This window comes from Cibotium barometz, chromosome 60 (assembly GCF_041138505.1).
Source record: "Cibotium barometz isolate CiBa-2024 chromosome 60, ASM4113850v1, whole genome shotgun sequence".
NCBI classification, from domain to species: Eukaryota; Viridiplantae; Streptophyta; class Polypodiopsida; order Cyatheales; family Cibotiaceae; genus Cibotium; species Cibotium barometz.
In genome coordinates this window covers 13,059,596-13,080,274 of record NC_141105.1, presented here as the reverse complement: position 1 = coordinate 13,080,274, position 20,679 = coordinate 13,059,596, and the positions used below count along the sequence as shown (strand labels likewise).

The 20,679-nt window shown below is 45.3% G+C and overlaps 1 protein-coding gene across 2 annotated transcripts in view; it reads left to right on the top strand.

The window, feature by feature from the left end:
* LOC147605002 (putative diphthine methyl ester synthase) overlaps positions 1 to 15,466 on the top strand; it is a 64,403-nt gene extending 48,937 nt beyond the window's left edge. The window contains exons 3-6 of one of the 2 annotated variants that reach the window (XM_086793872.1): positions 14,177 to 14,406; positions 14,505 to 14,544; positions 14,686 to 14,777; positions 14,929 to 15,466. In XM_086793872.1, coding sequence (XP_086649998.1) covers positions 14,177 to 14,406; positions 14,505 to 14,544; positions 14,686 to 14,777; positions 14,929 to 15,125 — 559 coding nt within the window. In that variant the 3' untranslated portion in view covers positions 15,126 to 15,466. The remainder of the gene's footprint in view (positions 1 to 14,176; positions 14,407 to 14,504; positions 14,545 to 14,685; positions 14,778 to 14,928) is intronic. The other variant, XM_086793871.1, reaches the window with a different exon arrangement.
* Positions 15,467 to 20,679: the final 5,213 nt, after the last annotated feature.

The window sequence follows — 20,679 nt, the reverse complement described above, 5'->3', positions numbered from 1 at the left end:
TCACGTAGAACCTTGCTCCCCAATCCCCATTGACTTCCCACAAGCAGCTATGCTCCAATGGCATCCATACACAAGCATGTGTGTGTGAGTCCAAGATATAGGAGACCTTCATGGTCAAGCATGCAGATGTAGAGTAGGTTAAAAGAACTCATAGAAGCTCTTACTAGTGAATTTAATGTAATTTGTAGGCTCCAATCAACTTTAGGTTGAAGTGTTGGCGACAGAAATGCTCAAAAGTATTTTCAATAGGTAGAAATCCATAAGAGAGCAGCCGAAAAGGGACATACAAGGGCTGGACAATAGCATGGTAATCACGTGCAGGCTTCACCAAAGGTTGGAGTAGGAGGAAAGCATGTAATTGAGCATGTGTATGGACTAGTTTGGCTGAAAATGGTGTTTTTCTTTCCTCTTCTCCAAAATTTGTCAATTTCCCAAGAAGGGGGAGAGAGAGGAGATCCTTTCCATACTTGTAGGTGGTGGCCATTGGGCCATCTCACAGGAGGCCACACCTCTCCCATAAGTGGAGAGGCTGCCCACTATGTGTCCACATTGTATTAATGAAAAGGGCACCTGCTTTATGAGAGCTTGGCCGGCGCCAGCTAATAAATGCCCAGGCTCACTTATAACCTATCCGCCGACACTTTAATGAAGTGTGAATGTCCAAACTCGTTTATAACCTGTTTGGCCACGCTTTAATGAAGTGTGAACTTGCAAAATAGAAAACTGAGGAATAACTCTAACAAGCATAAACAAAGAGTTTAGAGTCACACTTACTATTTATCTACATCCCACAAGCAAGGTCAGAATACAAGTTCATGCGCATGGTTCAGAGGAGGGCATTCTCTATCTGTACACCACACATACAGATCTTGCAGCTAGTAAAAATAATTCAGGCGAAGACAATTCCAGGCATGCAGGTATGCCATGTAATGCACGAAATGTATTGGACAATCTCTCTTTCATTTAGCTTGTAACTGGCGGTCATTTCGGATGTAGACATAATGTCCCCAGGCCAACTGGAATACCGTACTTTGAATCTTAGTGTGGATCAAAGTCCCAAGTCTACAATAACCTAGTGGTTGTTGGTGTATACATAAGTCCCCTACCACGAGGTGCTAGTCCACATGTGTTACATACCTGATAGTAACCTATGGTTAGTCGGCCTAATCTTGGGTTAGGGGACCCTGAAGATTAGTGCAACAGGTTGAATTACATGGTCTAAGGTGTTAATTAGGATCATCCCATATAGGACTATAGTGGCTATATAAGTGGGGTGAGCTTAATGAGTGGACTATTGTATATCGTTTTGTCGGATGACAGAGGTGTGTGCCTAGGCCTAGGACACACGGTCCGCTCTGAGCCTTAGTCCTTGTGCTTGGCTGTGGTATGTTGATGTAGACCTAATGTTGGGTGATTATCTAGTGTGTACGACCTCTAATATGGAAACTAATTACGTTTGTCTTGTGTTTAGGAGATCTATGGGTGTAACAATTGATGGATCTCATCAGGTGTTCTAGTTTGAGCACGGTCCTAATGTGTGCATTCTCTGAGGTTATCCATGACAAGATTGTTGACATACCTTGTAGTTCTACCACTCTTTTGAGGGGGAAGTACTTTTTTTTCTCAGAAAAAAGATCCTTCTGTTAGTTACTGAGAAAAGAAGTCAAATGACTAAGTACAAACTCGTCCCCAAATGGGAAACGAGAGTCAAGATGTATAAAGGGGAGGATGCTTTCTCCTCTGGCTGGCCTCTCTAGGAGGAGAAGGCTATCTCATACAATGGGCGGACGGGGAAACAACCATATGGGTGGTCTATAATGCCAAGTGGGCTCGCCACCACTATCTGTAAGAAAGGGACCATGCTGCCAGATCCTCAGGAAGGCCTTTGTGTGCTTCCACATGTGGTCTGTGCCACCTTGAAGTTGGCCCCAAGATGGGTTCAAGCCACTAACCAAGGAGGGTATGAATGATGTTGAGCCAGATGCTCTGGATAGACTCCGTTGGCGGGGTGAGGGTGCCTTCGATGGCTTTGCTGCATCGAGCTCTCCATATATGCCACGCCGTTATACTATTGCAAATCTCCCATCTTTGGCTAGAACCAGGAGTCCAACGACCTGTAGGAAGAGTTGGAACTGGCACTGCAGAAATACGAAGGTGAGAGACCCGAAGGGCTAGTCTCCCACTTTCCTCCTCATATGACACGACGGTCACGGCCTCAGTGTCCTCGGCAACTGTGCCCCACATAACAATGTGGGAAGGGGCCCGATCCATAGTGAAAATGCGTAGGATCTTGTGCCAAACCTACTGAGACTTCGGGCAATCCCAAAGACAATGACGCTGGGACACTTGGGGTGGCCACACCTTTGGCTGAATGGTGGTCTACCCCTAATGGCCAACCAAGTTCCCCTGCCAAGCTCCTATGTGCTAGCTGCCACATGAGAAGAGTGATCTTCTTCTACGGCTGAAAACTATCCCACAATTGCTTCCAGAAATTTGAGAGAAGTGCGGTGGTAGGCCTTGGGACTACTAGTTGTCCTACTGTTGCTAGAGTGCCCTCCACCTTTGACATCTGAATCCTATGGCCCAACCATGGAGTGACAAAAAAGGGGGTGCCAGGCGTCTCCTCAATGTCCTCTGGCTCATGCCTTGTCCACTCTCCTGGGTCCCACTGAAGACTCGTGAGAGGCTGACCCTCCCAAATCCATAACCACCAGCGTCTCTCTTTGGCCACCTTGGCCGCGGTGGATGTGCCACTCGTGTGCATGAAAACCAATCACCCTCACCCTCTGCAAGGTGCATCCCCTGAAATCCTTTAAGGGGGTCTCTACTCTCTCCAGTTTGCCATGAAGCCCAATAGAGAAGGTGAGTAAGGCAGAGCTGTCATCTGTGCCATGGACTGCTAGGGGTATATCATGCATGGTGAACACTCCCAGTCACTATGGGGGAGGAGGGGCCCGAGCCAGCCAGTCCAGAGGGACGGAGTTGTCGATGTTGAGGCTAAGTCTGTCTTTGCCCTGAATCCCGATAAGGTCCCTCTTCTGGGCCTCTAGGGATAGATGTTTGAATGTGAGCCAATAGCCAAGTGACCTGGCGGGGCCCGTGCTGAAAGTTCCCCACGACACATGTGGGTGAACACTCCCAGTCACTGTGGGGGAGGAGGGGCTGGTATCGGGGCTAGACACTCTAGAGGGATGGAGTCGTCGATGTTGAGGCTAAGTCTATCTTTGCCCCGAATCCCAATAAGGTTCCTCTTTTGGGCCTCTAGGGATAGATGTTTGAATGTGAGCCAATCTCCAAGTGACTTGGCGGGGCCCGTGCTCAAAGTTCCCCACGACACATGCAGGCGAGCCTCGAGCATGTGAGCGCTAGGCATACGGACCATGGGGTTCCATATCAGAGGTTGTCGGAGCTACTCCTCGGAGGCTGTTGGAGTAGACTGTGGAAGGGCTGGCCTAAGATGATCCCAAGCACGCAAGAGAGTGCAAATCTATCCTCAAACGCTGGGCTAAAGCTAGGTGCCCGCACACCGGAGAGGCAACGATGGTCATCTCTACTAGCTCCGAAAAACGATGATCAAATGGTGGACTGAGCTGGCTGACTATCTCCGCTTCGGGTTTGGCGCAGCCGAGGGGCGGGAAGAGTGCTTTGGAGAGGTGGAAGGGGGGGGCGGGGGGGGGGGGGGGAGGAGGGGGTTCCAATACAGCCGGAGTAGAGAGAGCTGTAGGGGGGAGAGTCGTTGTGGATGGTGAGGGTGGGGGGGTGGGGGATGGGCAAGGGCTGCGAAGGGGGGATAGGGGGAGAAGGGTTCGCGTGTGGGGGGGAGGGCTGGGGTTGTGAGAAGGGCTTGGCACAGGCCTTGGAGGTCAGCTAGCCTCTCGGGAAACTGAAAGCCTATAGGGGGATCTCGATGAGGTAATTGTCTCCAGAAAAAGGGGGGGGGGGTGGGTTTCTCGGAGGTATTGAGGGGGGGCCATCATTGTCGGAGGGGCTGCTGAGGTTCTCGAAATGGTTCTTCAACACAACCGTATCCTCTTGGATCTTGCTAGCTTGGCGCGCCTATCGGCGCCGCTTTGCTTTGGAAGTCGGTCAGCGGTTCCATCTCAGGCCGGCAGTCTGCCACTCTCCAAATGCATTGTAGCATACGCCAAGCTAGGACTGTGTGAAACAACGAGGCCTTCTTTAAACCCGAGTTTAGTGAGTCTTTAGCAATCCTTTAAACAGCATACATGAATCTGAAAGATGTAGTCGAGATGATACCAGTTGGGGTCCCAAATTGTCACTGATCACCCCCCCCACCCTCCCCCCCTTCCCCCTGCAAGGAGTATTTGCTCTGAATACAAGTTGAATTGTGTCCACAAGACCGAGCGGAACAAATTGACTGACTGACCGCCAAACGCGATGACAAAGTGACCAAACGTTGGGCAGATTTGTGCATAAGCTGTAGGCGACTGTGAAGCTATCTTCGAAGAGAATACACCGGCCCGAGACTGAGGGTTGGTGTGCCGAGAACTCTGGAAGAGACTGAGCTTCGATTGCCTTGGCTTGGAAAGCATAAGAATGCTGAAAGTATGCAAAGGCTGAAGGCCTAAGCTCACATCCTTGACTGTTTACTTGAGAATCTGGTTTGTTATCTGATGATTTATGGACTGAGGCTTGCTCACCTTTTTATATGTCCATTGGGAGCTAGTCGGCTGGCAAAAAGGTTGTCGGCCTGTTAATTATCTGCCACGACTGGATGTTCTGTTGGCTGGCCAGGAGTTTCTGCTGTTTGGGCTTGGCCGACTGCTGCCCAGGTCTCTTCAAGGGCTGCCGACTGGTTATAGCTGATGGCTAAGGGTATTAAATACCCCTTGCAAGGCTGCCCCTCCTTGGGGCTGATATGCTCTAATGCATTCTACTCCTAAGGCTGACATCTACATGCACCTACATGAGGACTACTTGCTGAATTGTCCAAAGTGGGTTAAGAGGACTGACCTGACAAACCTCTATGGCTGGGAGAGTGACCTACGTAGCTCGTGCCTGACATGTCCCAGATTGGGGCTCACCAAGGGGTCACGGCATACGACAAAATATCCTAAAAAGCTACTACTTTTGTACATGTTTCTTGCATTGTTGATGAGCTAGTTTGTCATTGTGTACCACAGTGCATGGGTGCGCGTGACATCCCTCCTACTTAGCTTGGCGGCAAGTTCATGGCTTTGAGGTAGTCCGCCAATAAGTGTGGATACTCAAGGAAGAATTCTTCATCTAGCCAAACGGCTTCATGGGTCCCTCGATCTTTGAACTTTGTATAAAATTGGCAAAGTCGTTGTCCGGAACTATGCTTCCAACGATGTAGAAGGATTTGCTTGGGCTCTATCACTTCTGCTTCATCAACATTTCTGGCTGTTGCTCTTCTGGGACATTCTGCAATGAAGGTCCGATATAAGGCTTTAACCAAGAGACATGGAAGACGTGCATCGTCAAACTGTCTAGCAATCTGAGTTGCATGGCGACATCACTTAACTTCTTGATGATGGGAAAAGGACCAAAACTCCTGAATGACAACTTTGGACCAGGGCTTGCCCGCTTGCTTGAGTCTTTGCTTCATGATCCTTAAGTACACCCAATTGCCCTCTTTGAAGTTGATGTCTCTCCGTGACTTGTTTGCTGTATAAGCCTCCTTAGCTTTGGTAAGGCGCTCTTTGACTGACTCAATGATGGCTGAAAATGTTTCTGATGTCTTGTTGGCTAAACCCATCTGCTATATTGGCATGTGTAGGCACATAAGCCACGTCAATCTCTCCTGCATGGAGCCTTTCCCTGACATAATGATAATGAACCTCAATATGCTTTGTGCGGGCATGAAATACTGGGTTTCGTGCAACTGCCAAAGCACTCTGACTGTCAGTGTAAATGGTGGTAGGAGACTGTTGTCCAACACCAAGATCGGCTAATAGGCGTCGTAGCCAAACACATTCCATAGTAGCTATAAAGGTTGCCATGTATTCACCTTCACAGCTAGAAGTGGCCATTGTAGGCTGCTTCTTACTGAGCCATGAGATGCATGAGTCACCAAGAAGAAAACAGTTACCACTGGTTGACACTCGTGTGTCATAGTAACCTGCCCAATCACTCTTTGTAAATGCAAGCAAAAGAGCACGTCTATTTTGGTATAGTCTCATGAACAGGGATTGTCCATACCAATGCTGCATTGCATAGCATCTTTATGTGCTTGCTTGCAATTGAAATTGCATGCTGTTTTCATGCAATGTGTAGTTCCGGGTAAGGGGACGTCCGCCCACGAACCGTGCGTGTGAAACTGTCTGCTGACATGTTTATGTGGAATGTGACAGGTGGTAAGTATTGGTCATAAACCTGGCCTTAGGAGTTAGCACTAATTTATAAGTGAGTGTGTACACACTTCATTAAGTTTTGGGCGACCAAAACTCACTTATAAAGTATGACCAGCCCGGTGTTCACACACACTGATGTCCCGAGGTGGACATAACCCAATGTCCACCGCCCAGACCTTATCTCCTTTGTACAAAGGGAGTAACCAGCCATGTGTCCACTCTAGCTTGCTCCACAAAGTAACTGCCTGTCACCTACACTGGACAACTCACCACCTCACTCTTCCTCCTCTCTAGAGATGGGCGCCTCCTTCATGAGGACTGTTGTGCTACATTTTCTGCACATTCTCTAGCAAAACAGCTCTCTTTATTGCTGTAATTTATGGTATTTTTGCTGAAAACCCTAATTTCAGTCCCAGCCCTCCTTTCTCAAGTTGACCCATAGGGGAAGCTTTCCCAAGGTTCCCTTCATCCTCTTGAAGACTTTTGTCGCAAAGAAATGTGAGAAATGGAATATCTCAATACTCCAAAGACTTCCATCGCGAAGACTTCCGCTGTCATCGACTCTACTTGCATTTGGTAAGCTTTTCTGCTTAATTATGGAAGCAAGTAGCAGGAGGGAGGAACCGGATTACAAGATCACATACTCTGTGTAGTGTTCTCTTGTCCTACGTGCTCTCTTGCAGATTGTTGCTACCATGTGTTGGTGGAACAATAGAGAGCAGATGGTAGGGAACATGGGCACTTGAGAGGGTAGTGTGGATTGCAAGTTTACATCGACAACCACTTGTTTGTAATACTGTATTCATATGCATTGGTATGGAAATCTGGTCAGAAATGCCCATGACACTATGTACTTGATTCTCTTAAGATCAATATACTTTATTTGAGGGAGGGGTCGGCCGTTCCGGCTCATTGTGTGTCTCTTGTCAATTCAGCAAATTACTTCTTGTATTTGAGCAAGTGTCCATCAAATCTTAGTGTATTTAAGTGTATTGATTAGCATTGTGTTCAACCAAGTTACATTGGTATCAGAGCATACGGTTCTCTTTCACTTCTATCGTGAGAGACGATCACCGTGAACACTAGCTATCTCTACACTTAGAACATTATGGACAGCCATACAGTGACTGTTGGAGATGCTAACACAAGAGGCAGGGACAATGAAATGCATGCCTCCAATGCTTTACAGGATGAGCGAACTCATGTGGTGCACAATAGGGAACAAGAATATGTGGGACAGCCGTCCCGTGGTGGCAAAGAGACGATGCAGGAAGAAGAGTCCATAGTCTTGAGGGCTGAACTTACTCGTATGCAGGCTCTTCTCCATGCACAACAAGAAGAATTGAATCTCGACCGTCGCGAGGATCCATTGGTACATGATTGTTTGAAGGCCAAGAAAGCTGAATCTTATATGGATCATGCAATGGCAATGATTGCTCAAGAGTTGCACATGCAACTGAGGGATGCAGCACGTGCATACTTGGCTCGTACCGAGGATGCCTATGCAGAAAAGGCAACCATTCCACATGTCTTGGAATCCCCACAGGTGCCCGAACAAGAACTTATGTCTAAGAGGATGAATCTCCATGCTATGGGAGAGGAACAATCAATGACTTCACGCCATGTAGGAATACCTTATGTAGCCCGTGAAGGATGCAATGTTTATGGTTGTGGTCAAAATGTATGTCAAATGCCATTGCCGGCTGAAAATGTGCATGCACAACACATGCAACATGGGCTGCAATTTTCTGTTGGTGCAGGTATTCCACGTATCTTTTATGCCACTCATGCCTTCGAGTGTGTTTGTGAGGAAGAAGCTATGGCTGAAAATGTATCAATGCATGTTGAAGGGCCAGGCATGCCTCATGCTTACAAGGCACATGTATCTATGCCTTATGCGTCACCTTTTGGTCCTAAAATGATGCCAGTCACAAGGGCTGTCCCAATGTACAAACATGGGGGAAAACATTTCGTGATGCAAGCACATGTATCAAAGTCTCGTGACTTCAAAGCCAGAGACAAATCTGTGAGGTTTGACGCATATCATGGGGAATATGATGCATCAAAGGCACTTGCTTTTATTGCCCAGTTTGATATTGCTTTCAGTGATGAGGATTTCACTCAGAAATCCATGCATGTAAGCATGTTTATGAAAGGCATTGTTGCCCATTGGTGGCTCACAGAGAAGCTCTCACCGAATCCTGTTAGATCATGGAAAGAGTTCGAGGAGAGGTTCTATGCTCAATTCTTGCCTCCCAATGCATTGAATTAGATAACAATGAAGTGGATTGGGTGAAGCAAAATGAGGGGGGATCAGTGAATGCATATGTACAAAAGTTTTGGAAAGTACTTTTGGAGGTGTTTCCATTTATGCATGCCACCGAGGCGGAAAGGAAGAGAAGGTTTCAATCGGGATTGCAACCTGTGTATAAAGCGGGACTACAAATGTACCCTGTGCCGGGTAGCTCATCACCTAATAGGCCAGCCTATCGTGTAAGAGCATCCCAAAAAGAGGAGATCATGAAGCAGGTGAATGAGCTTCTTGAGAAGGGTTTGGTTCAGCCAAGCTCTTTCCCATATTGTTCACCCGTCCTCTTGGTTCAAAAGAAGGCTGGATCCTTTCGTATGTGTGTGGATTATAGAGCTTTGAATAAGCTTATCATCAAGAATCGGTTTCCGATTCCACGCATAGACGACCAACAGAGATAAGAGTCTCCAAGGCTCTCACGGGTGTTACCAACTTCAGACGTGCTGTATACCAAAGCTACTCTATAGCGTCTGTGTCTTGAGGTTGCGCTTCAGATGCGAGAAGTCTAGCTCTTGGTCCCCAAAGGGTGCTCTACTGAGGTAGTGTCCCACTCCATCTAGGGGGCTACACTTGGGGAAGAGAAGACAACCGCTTCAAGAACAACAAAGACTTGGAGAGGAGCCACTACCTGTGTCACAAATACGGAAGCGTGTGCACAGAAAACCTTATCCCATACATAACATCATGGCATATTACATAGCATCTGACAACATCTGAACATCATCATCATACTTTGATACCACTGAAACAACAATATGAAAACGTGCACAAAAAAACACAGCACTAGTGGCTGAAGTTGGGCCAGTGCCGCCCCCCCCACCCGAGGTATCTTTATTACCGACAGAGTGTTCCAATACAAGAGAACGGGTGCCAGAGAGTAAACACTCTTCAGACTGGCACCAGATACATCCAGAATAACATGAAAACAAATCTAACAATTGCCTGAATCCTCAAACTCAAGCCTCCAAGAGTTACTCGGCCACAACCACACTCTAATACGTGATCACACCCTCTAGCAGTGGTGCTGTCCCAAATAACCATCCATGAAAACCTTGGCTCTGGCCACCCGAAGTTTCCACCCTTAGAGCCACAAGCTTCACGTAGGTTTAGAGACTGTTTGCCTCAAATTTGTCGTGAAGAACCTTATTGATTTGGACTGAACAGCACTGTTTTCAGCCCACAAACATGCTGTACAGGTCACCCCAAGAGACGAGATGGGTGCCTTGTTGTTTGCCTTGAACTCTGAGCCTCATGAGCATCAAAATTCAGCCCAGAAACGTGCTGTACAGCAGTTGACCAGCCCTGTAGAGAAGCCAGAAGGGGCTGCCTGCTTCAAGGGAGAGAAGAATCACTTTTTCCTGTAGAAGCTGTGGAGGCAATTGACCAGCTATAAATCAGCCCTGTCCATAATCGACCAGCTCTCTCAAGCTGTTTTGCATGCCCCACTGACAACTGTCTCAAGCCCAGGGTGTTCCACCTCCAAAAACAGTTGGAAAGGGGGGCGCCTAGTTTGTTTTGGCCATCCCCTCCCAGAATAGCAACTCGTGGATCTTTTTTGGCTTGATGGGTTGCCCACCTCGAGTAATGGCCAAGTTTTATTAAAAGTTGGTCCTCTTGATGTGAACACTTTAAAAATTGTCCACCCAAACTTTTAAGTGTATGTGAACACTTTATAATTTGTCCGCCCAAATTTAAGTGTATGTGAACACCTGCACTCATAAACCTTAGTATAATAAAATATAAGCTGTAAATTGAGTTTGGGGTCACTTACCACCTGCAAAACACATAAGACCACTGCCTTAGTTCCAAATAGGTGTGCACACAAGCGTCCACAGGGTGTCCAGGTGTCCCCGGAGCCCATGGACAATCACAAGCAGAAATACCAGGCAGTCAAGACAAGTCATTCATGCATGTCAAAACACATAAATGCTTTATGCATAATATTCTGGATTCCATCTCCCAACTTATTCATCTTGTACCAAACCCTTCTCGGGCACCGCCCATACAGGTATAAAGAATGCTCACCAGGGTGTCCACCCTTCCATGAGACTTCATCAGCATGCTAGGAACTCTCACCAGCGTATCCACCCTTCCATGAAGCCCTTCCACATGCACTGAGTCATGCCAGGAACTCACACCACGATATCAATCCTTCCATGGAGCCCTTCCACATGTAACCAATCATGCCAGGAACTCACACTAGGAACTCAATCCTTCCACATGAACTAAACCATGCTTGGAACACACACCAGGGTCTATACCTACCCTTCCATGGTGTTCCTCCACATGTGTATAATTAGAAATATGACATCTCCTCGGCTTCTAATCAGTTGTCCGCAATTGAAAAGCAGCTAAATAAACCTGAAGAAGATCTGGATAATCCTCGAAGTAGTCTTCATCTACCCATTTCGCATCCAGATTGGGGTAGTTCTTAAACTTCACATGGAACCTGCGGATAAGCCTGCCACCAATAGCTTTCCGTTTCTTATGATACACAATATGTTCAGGTTGAAGCACTTCTTCAAGCTCATCAATTTCGGGTTGGTCCTCAATAACTAGCTCAAGCGGCTCAGGACCCACATTTCTTGAGGAGGCTAACATGAAAAGCATTATGTATGCGCCAATGTTTAGGAAAATCAAGCTTGAAAGTCACCTCATTAATCCGTTCCAATACCTGGAATGGCCCGTAGTACCTGGGAGACAGCTTTGGACACTTGCCTTCCTTGCCAGGTTGCTTCCGAAGGTGTGCCTTCTCGACAACTTGAGAAGCACCCAATCACCCTCTTTGAAATCCACTTGTCTGCGATGTTTATCTGCAGCTTTCTTATGCTTTTCTTGAGTTCTTTGTATGGCTGTCCGTACCTGTGAGAAAGCTGTGTCCAGATCTAACATACTCATCTATAGCAAAGATTTCATCCTTCGTTCGAAGGATAGGTGGAAGCACCACCCTGTTATAAACAATCTCGAAGGGTGCTTTCCCAGTCGAGTCGAGGTGTGTACCGTATTGTTGTAAGCAAACTCCACAAGAGGCAAGTACATATCCCAATCTGATTTCCGCTCAACTACATAGCATTTGAGCAAATCAAGTATAGCTGAATTTGCAATTTCACTTTGCCCATCCATCTGAGGATGATAAGCTGATGAGAAATTCAGCTTTGTGCCCATATTATCAAATAAAGCCCGCCAAAACAAACTTTGGTTCTCAGATCCCGATCTCCCACAGTAGTTTGAGGCATACCATGATGCTTGAAATCTGGGCCAAGAATATCCTCGCCATGTGTTTAGGCTTAATATTCTTTTGCACGGGAATGAAATGATCCTGCTTGCTAAATTTGTCAACTTTGGTCCATATGGCGTCATTCCCCTACTGCATTTTTGGCAAATCCATGGCTATGGACTCCCATGGTTGATTTGGAATAGGCAACAGTTGAAGCAAACCGGGTGCTTTATGCCTGTCAAACTTCACTCTGGCAAACCATACATTCGCGCACATAAACATGTATGTCTTTGCGCATGTTTGGCCAGAAAAAGTACCTCTCCAAAGCTTGCGTAGTGGCAAGAATTCCTCTATGCCCTGCATACGGCGGTGCATGGCATTCATCCATCACCTTAACCCATAAATCCTTATGCACACATAAGCGATTTTGCATCATCAAATATCCATCCCGTATGCAATAGTTCGGGGCTGAAATGCCATGCTGTAAATTAGCCCATACAAGCTGAAAATCATCATCTGAATCATACGAATTTCGCATATTGGAAAGATCTGTTTACCTTCAAATTTGTCACGAAGAACCTTACTGATTTGGACTGAATAGCATTGTTTTCAGCCCACAAACATGCTGTACAGGTCACCCCAAGAGACGAGATGGGTGCCCTGTTGTTTGCCTTGAAGTCCGAGCGTCCTGAGCATCAAAATTCAGCCCAGAAATCTGCTGTACAGCAGTTGACCAGCCCTGTAGAGAAGCCATAAGGGGTCGCCTGCTTCAAGGGAGAGAGAGAGAGAGAAGAATCGCTTTTGCCTGTAGAAGCTGTGGAGGCAAGCGACCAGCTATAAATCCGCCCTGTCCATAATCGACCAGCTCTCCCAAGCTATTTTGCATGCCCCACTGACAACTGTCTCAAGCCCAGGGTGTTCCACCTCCAAAAACAGTTGGAAAGGGGGGCACCTAGCTGATTTTGACCCTCCCCTCCCGTAATAGCAACTCGTGGATCTTTTTTGGCTTGATGGGTTGCCCACCTTGAGTAATGGCCAAGTTTTATTAAAAACTGCTCCTCTTGATGTGAACACTTTAAAAATTGTCCACCCAAACTTAAGTGTATGTGAACACTTTATAATTTGTCCGCCCAAATTTAAGTGTATGTGAACACCCAGGCATTGTCCAGGCAATCAAGACAAGTCATTCATGCATGTCAAAACACACAAAAGCTTTATGCATAGTATTCTGGATTCCATCTCCCAACTTATTCATCTTGTACCAAACCCTTCTTGGGCACGGCCCATACAGGTATAAAGAATGCTCACCAGGGTGTCCACCCTCCGTGAGACTTCATTAGCATGCTAGGAACTCACCAAGGTATCCACCCTTCCATGAAGCCCTTCCACATGTACTGAGTCATGCCAAGAACTCACACCAGGATATCAATCCTTTCATGGAGCCCTTACACATGTAACCAATCATGCCAGGAACTCACACTAGGATCTCAATCCTTCCATGGAGTCCTTCCACATGAACTAAACCATGCTTGGAACACACACCAGGGTCTATACCTATCCTTCCATGGTGTTCCTCCACATGTGTATAATCAGAAATATGACAATCTGCATAGAGAACTAGTGTCGAAGGGGAGGCATTGGAAGGAGGTGTAATCCATAGGGTGGCCCATGAGATGAGGGGGAGAGGTCTCAGACTTGGGGCCGAGCATTGAGAATTGGGAGGAAGAGATGATGGCCTCAAGTGACTTTGAGTATTGCTGCCAAGACTTATACTGGGTACATGGAAAGTTGGGTGCCATGGGTTGATTATCATGCTCCTCTGAAGGGGAGCCACGGGGGGGTGGAGGGGGGCAAGAAAGGTTGGGGAAATGGGGGTCTGACCTGGATTCAGGTTCGAGCGTGGCGTGCGCGCAGGGGGGGGGGGTGCACACAGGGGGAACTCTACCTTGTAACACTCAAATAAGTACATCACCCCATATGTGTACCCTAAGTACTCTCTCTCTCTCTCTCTCTCTCTCTCTGCCTTCTTTCTTCATTTTAAAATAGTTTTTTGATATATTGATTTTTGAGGTCTTGAGGTTTTTTGCCCGAGTGATAAAATGTCTTTGGACAAAACGTTTAGTACCTTGAAACAAAATTTAAAAAAAAACTCGAAACATTTTTGTGACTATGGTTTGGCATGCGTGTGTGGATGGATGCATGCATGCATGCATGTATGTGTCTGTATGTAAGGTATATGGATGTGTGTAGGTATATATGTGTGTCTGTATGTATGGAACAAATGGCTTATCCTATGACGGCTCCAATCTTTGGCAGGGCAACGACACACTCTGATCTAGTTGTCCGGGCGTGGAAAATGGGTGTGAAAGTGCAAGTAATCCATAACGCTTCTGTTATGAATGCTGTTGGTGCTTGTGGATTACAGCTATACCGCTTTGGTGAAGCTATCTCAATTCCTTTTTTCACAGATACATGGAGGCCAGACAGTTTCTATGACAAAATAAAGTCCAATCGGCTTCTTGGCCTCCACAGTTTATGCCTCCTTGGTAAAGACAGTGTGTTTTTGTTAATTAAAATTAATTAGTCACCGTTTTGAGTTATGCCATTAGACTCAACTTGCTTTTTACCATAATGACTTTTGTAGATATTAGAGTTAAGGAGCCCACGCTTGAGTCTTTGTGTAGGTAAGCTTTGTTATCTTGTGTATGGGTTGGCTATGGTTTGAAGACTGAATGCTGGCCAATTTTAACATCTTAATGCAAGAGATTTTAATTAGTTTAGTGAAATTTTAAGCAAATGGTTTTTGACCTAATGAATGCCAACAGAGGGAAGAAAGAATACGAGCCGCCAAAGTATATGACGATCAATACAGCATTGGAGCAATTGCTTGAAGTGGAGGAAGCTCGAAAGGGTGATGGTAGGTTTCTCAATGCATAGCATTGTCTGCACATTTCATGTTTTTAGGGTTTTTTGTGTAGCTCTCTCTCTCTCTCTCTCTCCCCTTTGACTAGCATTTCACTTTACAAATTCACTAAAACTAACATTCATTGGTGATATTTGCATGGTAGCTTACAATGACACCACTCTCTGCGTGGGTTTGGCTCGGCTAGGCAATCCCACACAGAAGATTGTGGCAGGCCCTATGAAGGATCTCCTTGCAGTGGATTTCGGGCCTCCTCTTCATTGCCTCATTATCCCTGGAAATACTCATCCCATGGAAGATGAGATGCTTGCTTTCTTCAGCATTGCACACCCCACCAAGTAATTAGTGCATCATACTTTGCATGCAAATTTTCACACGAGTAAAATGGAGTTAATCAAGTTGCAATCAAGGGGTTATACAAAGACTCTTCACGCCACCTTATCAGTTAAGAAATTTTGCTTCATTCTTAGATTGTGCTAGCTTTTAATCAAGAAAGCTGTCAGATAGTACATGTATTCTAGTATCAGGAACTTCTCTCATGTTTTTTTTCACGGAATTTCTTGCAACAAATATATATTCAATATCAGGAATGCATACACTATTGATTATTCTCCAGCATAATCAATATTAAGAATGCATACAAATGTTCTTATGCTGAATTAAACAATGCCAATTGCATCTTCTGTTACACTGTTTCTTTTACTTTGCACATGATCAAACGCCTTGTCACCCAATTCATGTTCCACATGGGGATATTTATGTGGAGTGCAAGGTGTGTAGTCTGGGTGGTTTGTAAGGCTAAGGTATGATAGTGATCGTTGATTGGTGTATGGATGTGTGTGTGTGTGTGAGAGAGAGAGAGAGAGATTGCATTAACATCTTACAAAAAGACCACAAGTGTTGATGAGACCCAATAATTCATTGAATCATCATGTTGGCTTGAAAACATGATCAACAAGTGAACAATCATTAAGGCATGTCATTTTTGCAATTATCTAGAAAGGAAAAGGTTGAAATTATTCACATTTAGAAAGGGGTGGTCTAGGTGGGGCTCCATGCCATTAACAGGTGCACTATAGGACTTAATGAGAGCTCCTTGGTAATAAAATAATTTTTGTTTGCGTTGCTTGCTTGGGCTAAAAGATATTTGAAATGGGAAACGAGGTGACTCGAGCGAGGCTCCATGCAGTGTGCCAAAGTCTTGAGTTCCTTGTTAAATCAATTAATGATGAGCTATACCCATTCGTGTCACCCAAGTTGGTTGTGAAGTTGTCGGGGTGGAAAGGGGTGGATGGTTCATAGCAATGCCATGAAGTTGACATGCAAGGTAAATTTGTATGGTTCAGGATCAATCAATAGTTAGATGTAGGGTATGTTGGTGAGAATCTTTGGGTAGTCTTGGTGGTAGGCAGCTTGTGGCAAAATTAGGTAGTTGGTAGAGGTAGTCGAAGTAGAGGTTGCATACATTGAAGCTCTCTGGAGGTACTTGCAAGGTTGAGGGTTCTTTCGGCGATGGATTGTACCATGGGTGAGGCTTATGTCTACCATGGTCCTCTCATTTAGTGATCTACTTAGAGGATTTGGTATTGATGAGGTTAGTTGTAGGTGCATGTGTGCATGCATTCTATGAGGTACGAGATGTGGCCCATAGTGATATATGTAGGTGACATGCATGGGCAATGGGTGGAAGATGTGCAAGATGTGCCTTGTGTGTAGTCCAAAAAGCTCAAAGTTTTTTTTCACTTAATTGCTTTCTTCGACTCTCTTTGCTACTTTCTTCGACATTTATTGGACATCCTTTTTCTTGGGGAGTCAAGATCGTTGGATTGTTAATGCATGGTAGCATACTTTTCCATAAATGGACCTGGGTTTCTTTGTGGCTCGTGAAATTTGGCGTGAGCGAGTATTGGGGATAGAGACCATGGATCAATGGGGTGGTGGGGCCAAAGAAGAGTTTACGGAAGGTTCCTGTTCATTTGAGGAAGGTCTAGGCGATGGGTAGTACCATGGACTAAGTGTATGCCCGCTACGGTTTTCCCATCCAGAAATATGCTCGGGTGTCCTTTGTGGCTCAAGAAATTTGGCGATAGCGAGTATTGGGGATAGAGACCATGGATCAATGGGGTGGTGGGGCTGAAGAGGAGTCCACGGAAGGTCTCTGTTGATTTGAGGAAGGTCTAGGTGATGGGTAGTACCATGGACTAAGCGTACGCCCGCTACGATTTTCCCATCCAGAAATATACCTGGACGGTTGTCTATGATGAGGCTTAATGTAGGTGCTTGAGATATCAGTGTCTATTGATGTGTCTACAAGATCAAGAGTACATGTGTATATTGTAGGTATTGTGTATGGGCATTGTGGACAGAAGGTGGGTCCGTGCAAAAGCTCCTTCAGGTGACAAACCGCTTTCTTCGCCACTAATTTGTCTTCTTTCTTTGACTCTTATACATGGTTTGAGATAGGAAATTAAGTGTTGATGTGTAATGAGACTGGCCGATTAGGCGGGTGTCAATGAGGTTGGGTTGTCAATGAGAATGGATGAATTTAGGACACTCAATATCGCATGTACAAGTGTAAAAATTGCAAGCGATGGGTGGCTTGTCAGACATGACCAAACAATTCTAGACGCATCTTGATCCTCTTTTTGAAAAGTTAGTAGCTATTTGGCTTACTTGCTTCAAGCATGACGATGTGGCGGAAATAAGTGGAGCATTACATAGTTTGCACAACTTAGAGGTGAAATTTGGGATTGTTGGCAACATACGGCTTTGTCTTGACCTCAAGGGCATCTCACAACCTAAGCCCATGGGGCAAGAAATCCCAAACCTTGAAACATAGGGTTGTATGCAACCACTCCCTTACATTCCACTACCATGTGAATATATAGAAGACATGCTGGGATGGCATTTGAAATGGGAAGGGGAGTTGTCACAAACATAGCACCTAGAGACGTAGAGTTGGGAAAAACAAAGACAATCCACTTCTCATCAAAGATGATGACATGATGGAGTTGGAAATCCCATTCAATATCTAGAGAAGTCCGATTAAATTTATGAGGCCATGGGAACGATTGATGATTCCACCAACCTTTGTTTGAAGGCAAAGCATGCCGGTGCTTTAGGTCAAAAAAATCCACATGAAAAGGTAAACTACAAGGTCTCGAGACACATTCATTGTGGAATTCTCGTCAAATGAATCTAGATGGAGTTCCATCGTACAAATCTATAACCTCAAGCAAGAGGAGTGTGAAATAATGCGGGATTGCATTGCTAGAACCAAGTATCTCAATAAGAGATGTAGCTTGAGAGACTAGATGACTTAAGGCTCATCGATCTATTTATAATTGATTTCAAGAGCAAGAGACTTCATGACCATCTCTAGAGGTCTATAAACACAACATCTTTGATTAGTGGCGTGACAATAGACCTATTAGACAATCTTTAAGTCCCAACCAAGCTGCTAGAAGCACAAGACTTCTATGAAAGGAACCCCTACATTTGGGTTTCAAAGTCAAGAAAATCCGCACCACAAGCCTTTGCAACCACACCACTAAACGCTAGACCAAAAATGGAGTGGAGACTAAAAGCCATGCCTTTGATTGGACTCATGTGCGACACCATCTTTAGAGAAGTCAGAGGGATCCATGGATGCCTATAAACAAGAGGCAGTACCTTGTTCATGTGCAGTGGCCTAACCCCTCCATGTTTTCATAAAAAAAGAGCCACCCATGGTGCCAAACCTCAATTAATGCTCTGCACACACTTTTATGACACCATCGAGCAACCCCCACCACACCCGTGTGTGTCACGTTGCAACACCAACTCACCAGCTGTGGAAGTGGAAAGACTCAAACGTGCCAACAAAGCTGGTTGCAGTGAAATCAAGGCTTGCGTCATGGATGGGCAAGCAACTCTCTGCCTTCGCTCAGTGAAGCCGCACAAAACCCCAAAATGCCATTGTACATATGTAGCATAGCACTCCCTATTAATTGTATATACACCTATACACGAGAATGATTAAAAACTTGAAACCCAAAACAAAACTCAAAACGTCAAAAAATTAAAAACATTCACATGTACCTATGTGCACACAGCAAATACACACACCCACGCTCGCACGTGCACACATTCTATCCATGGTAACATACGCACATACATGCATGCACACACACACACACACACACACACACACACACACACACACACACACACAACCCCCCTCTAACCCCCTCCCTCCCTCCCTCCCCCCCCTCCCCCCCAAAAAAAAACTGGCGGCGTGTAGGTCATTTAAATTTCCTTATGGAATTTGAGATAGCCAAGTCAGTGTGCTTAAGCAAAGATAAGAATCACGGGCCTAATTCTTGGAAGAATCACAGGTATAATATTGCATGTATGCTGAGGGGAGAGGACTTTAGTAGTTTAGACATGATGAAAGAATGTCAAAATACCATGCATTTGTGCATTTGGAAGAAGAAGATTTGTTGTCATGATTTTGAGGAGTCATGGGTGTAATTCTTGAGATAATCATGGCAAATCAGAATTACTCGAACACAACAAATAATTATAGAATATGCATGTGGAGTACAATTTGAAATTAGTTGACATGATTTGAATGCATTTGGACACATGTTAGCAATCGTGATTCTATAGTGTCTAAAGTTTACACACACAAAATTTAGGGTTGCGTGTCACGTGGGACCGAGTGCCACGTTATTCGTGAAAAAAATCTTAAAAAATTTAGGATTGTGTGTCATGTGGCACTTGGTGCCATGTGGTATTACAGCCCATATTACCACGTCATCACTCCTAAAAAAGCAAAAATTAGGGTTGCATGTGACACGTGGCAATGCAGGTCCATGATGGCACATCATCACCAAAAAAATTTATGAAAAAAGTGGTTGTGTGCACCACGTGGCATAGGGTGCCCCATCATCACCCAAAAAATCTTAAAAAATAAATATGGTATCACATGCTCAACAATGCTACGTGGCATTGATGGGTGCCACATCATCACCCAAAAAAGAGTTAAAAAGAAAATGGGTTATGTATGCCATGTGGCACCGCAGGCCCACATGTCATTCCCAAACAAACCTTAAAAAATCTTTTTTTATTAGTTTATATGGCTTCCCGCTTGCCTGGCTTTGAGAGGCTACACACTCGCTTTCGGCTAAGGGCACAACATGTGAATACCCTTGTGGATCCCTTTGGTTTGAGGTACCCGGACATTGTGGCCCTTTACCCTTGCCCGTGTTCCCTGTCCCTCGTCCAAAACAGGGAAGACCTAGAACTTGGTTCCTTTGTAAAGACACTTCTATAAGGAGCTCCTAGGGAAAGTGGGACTCGTGCGTGCACTATGTGTGCTTGTTGTTAGGTGTTTGTGAAGAATGCTCGTCCCTAATGGTACATTAAAGGAGACACGTCTCGATCGACTGTGGCAATTGTTGGGCTACTTGTCATTGGTCGTGGTTAGCTTGGGATAAACCTAGCTCAGGATCAATCCCAAATGTTTAAAACGTTATGGCGTTGGACATGGGTTGACCACTTTCGGAGAGAGAAAACCTTGACGTGAATCTGAGGCTTAGAGGGCCATGGTGGTTATTGTTTCTAGGTGTTCCACTATTCCTCCGTTCAAGTGTGCATTTTGTTGGTGGCTGATTTCTTCCCATAGTTCCTTTCTTGAGGTGGATCCAAAGGACTCTAGCCTTCTTAAGTGGGGAGAAATAGCGAGTTGCTGGGATTAAAGGCTTGGTAGAGAAAGTGTGGTTTCATGCACTACAATCAATTGTATTGTTGTTTTTAATAATTAGTCTAGATCGAGTTTACATCAAAGGTTTTTAGTACTTTTGGAGTAGGTCCGAGACTAGTTTCGGACACGTTTTTTTGTTTTTCTAGGGCT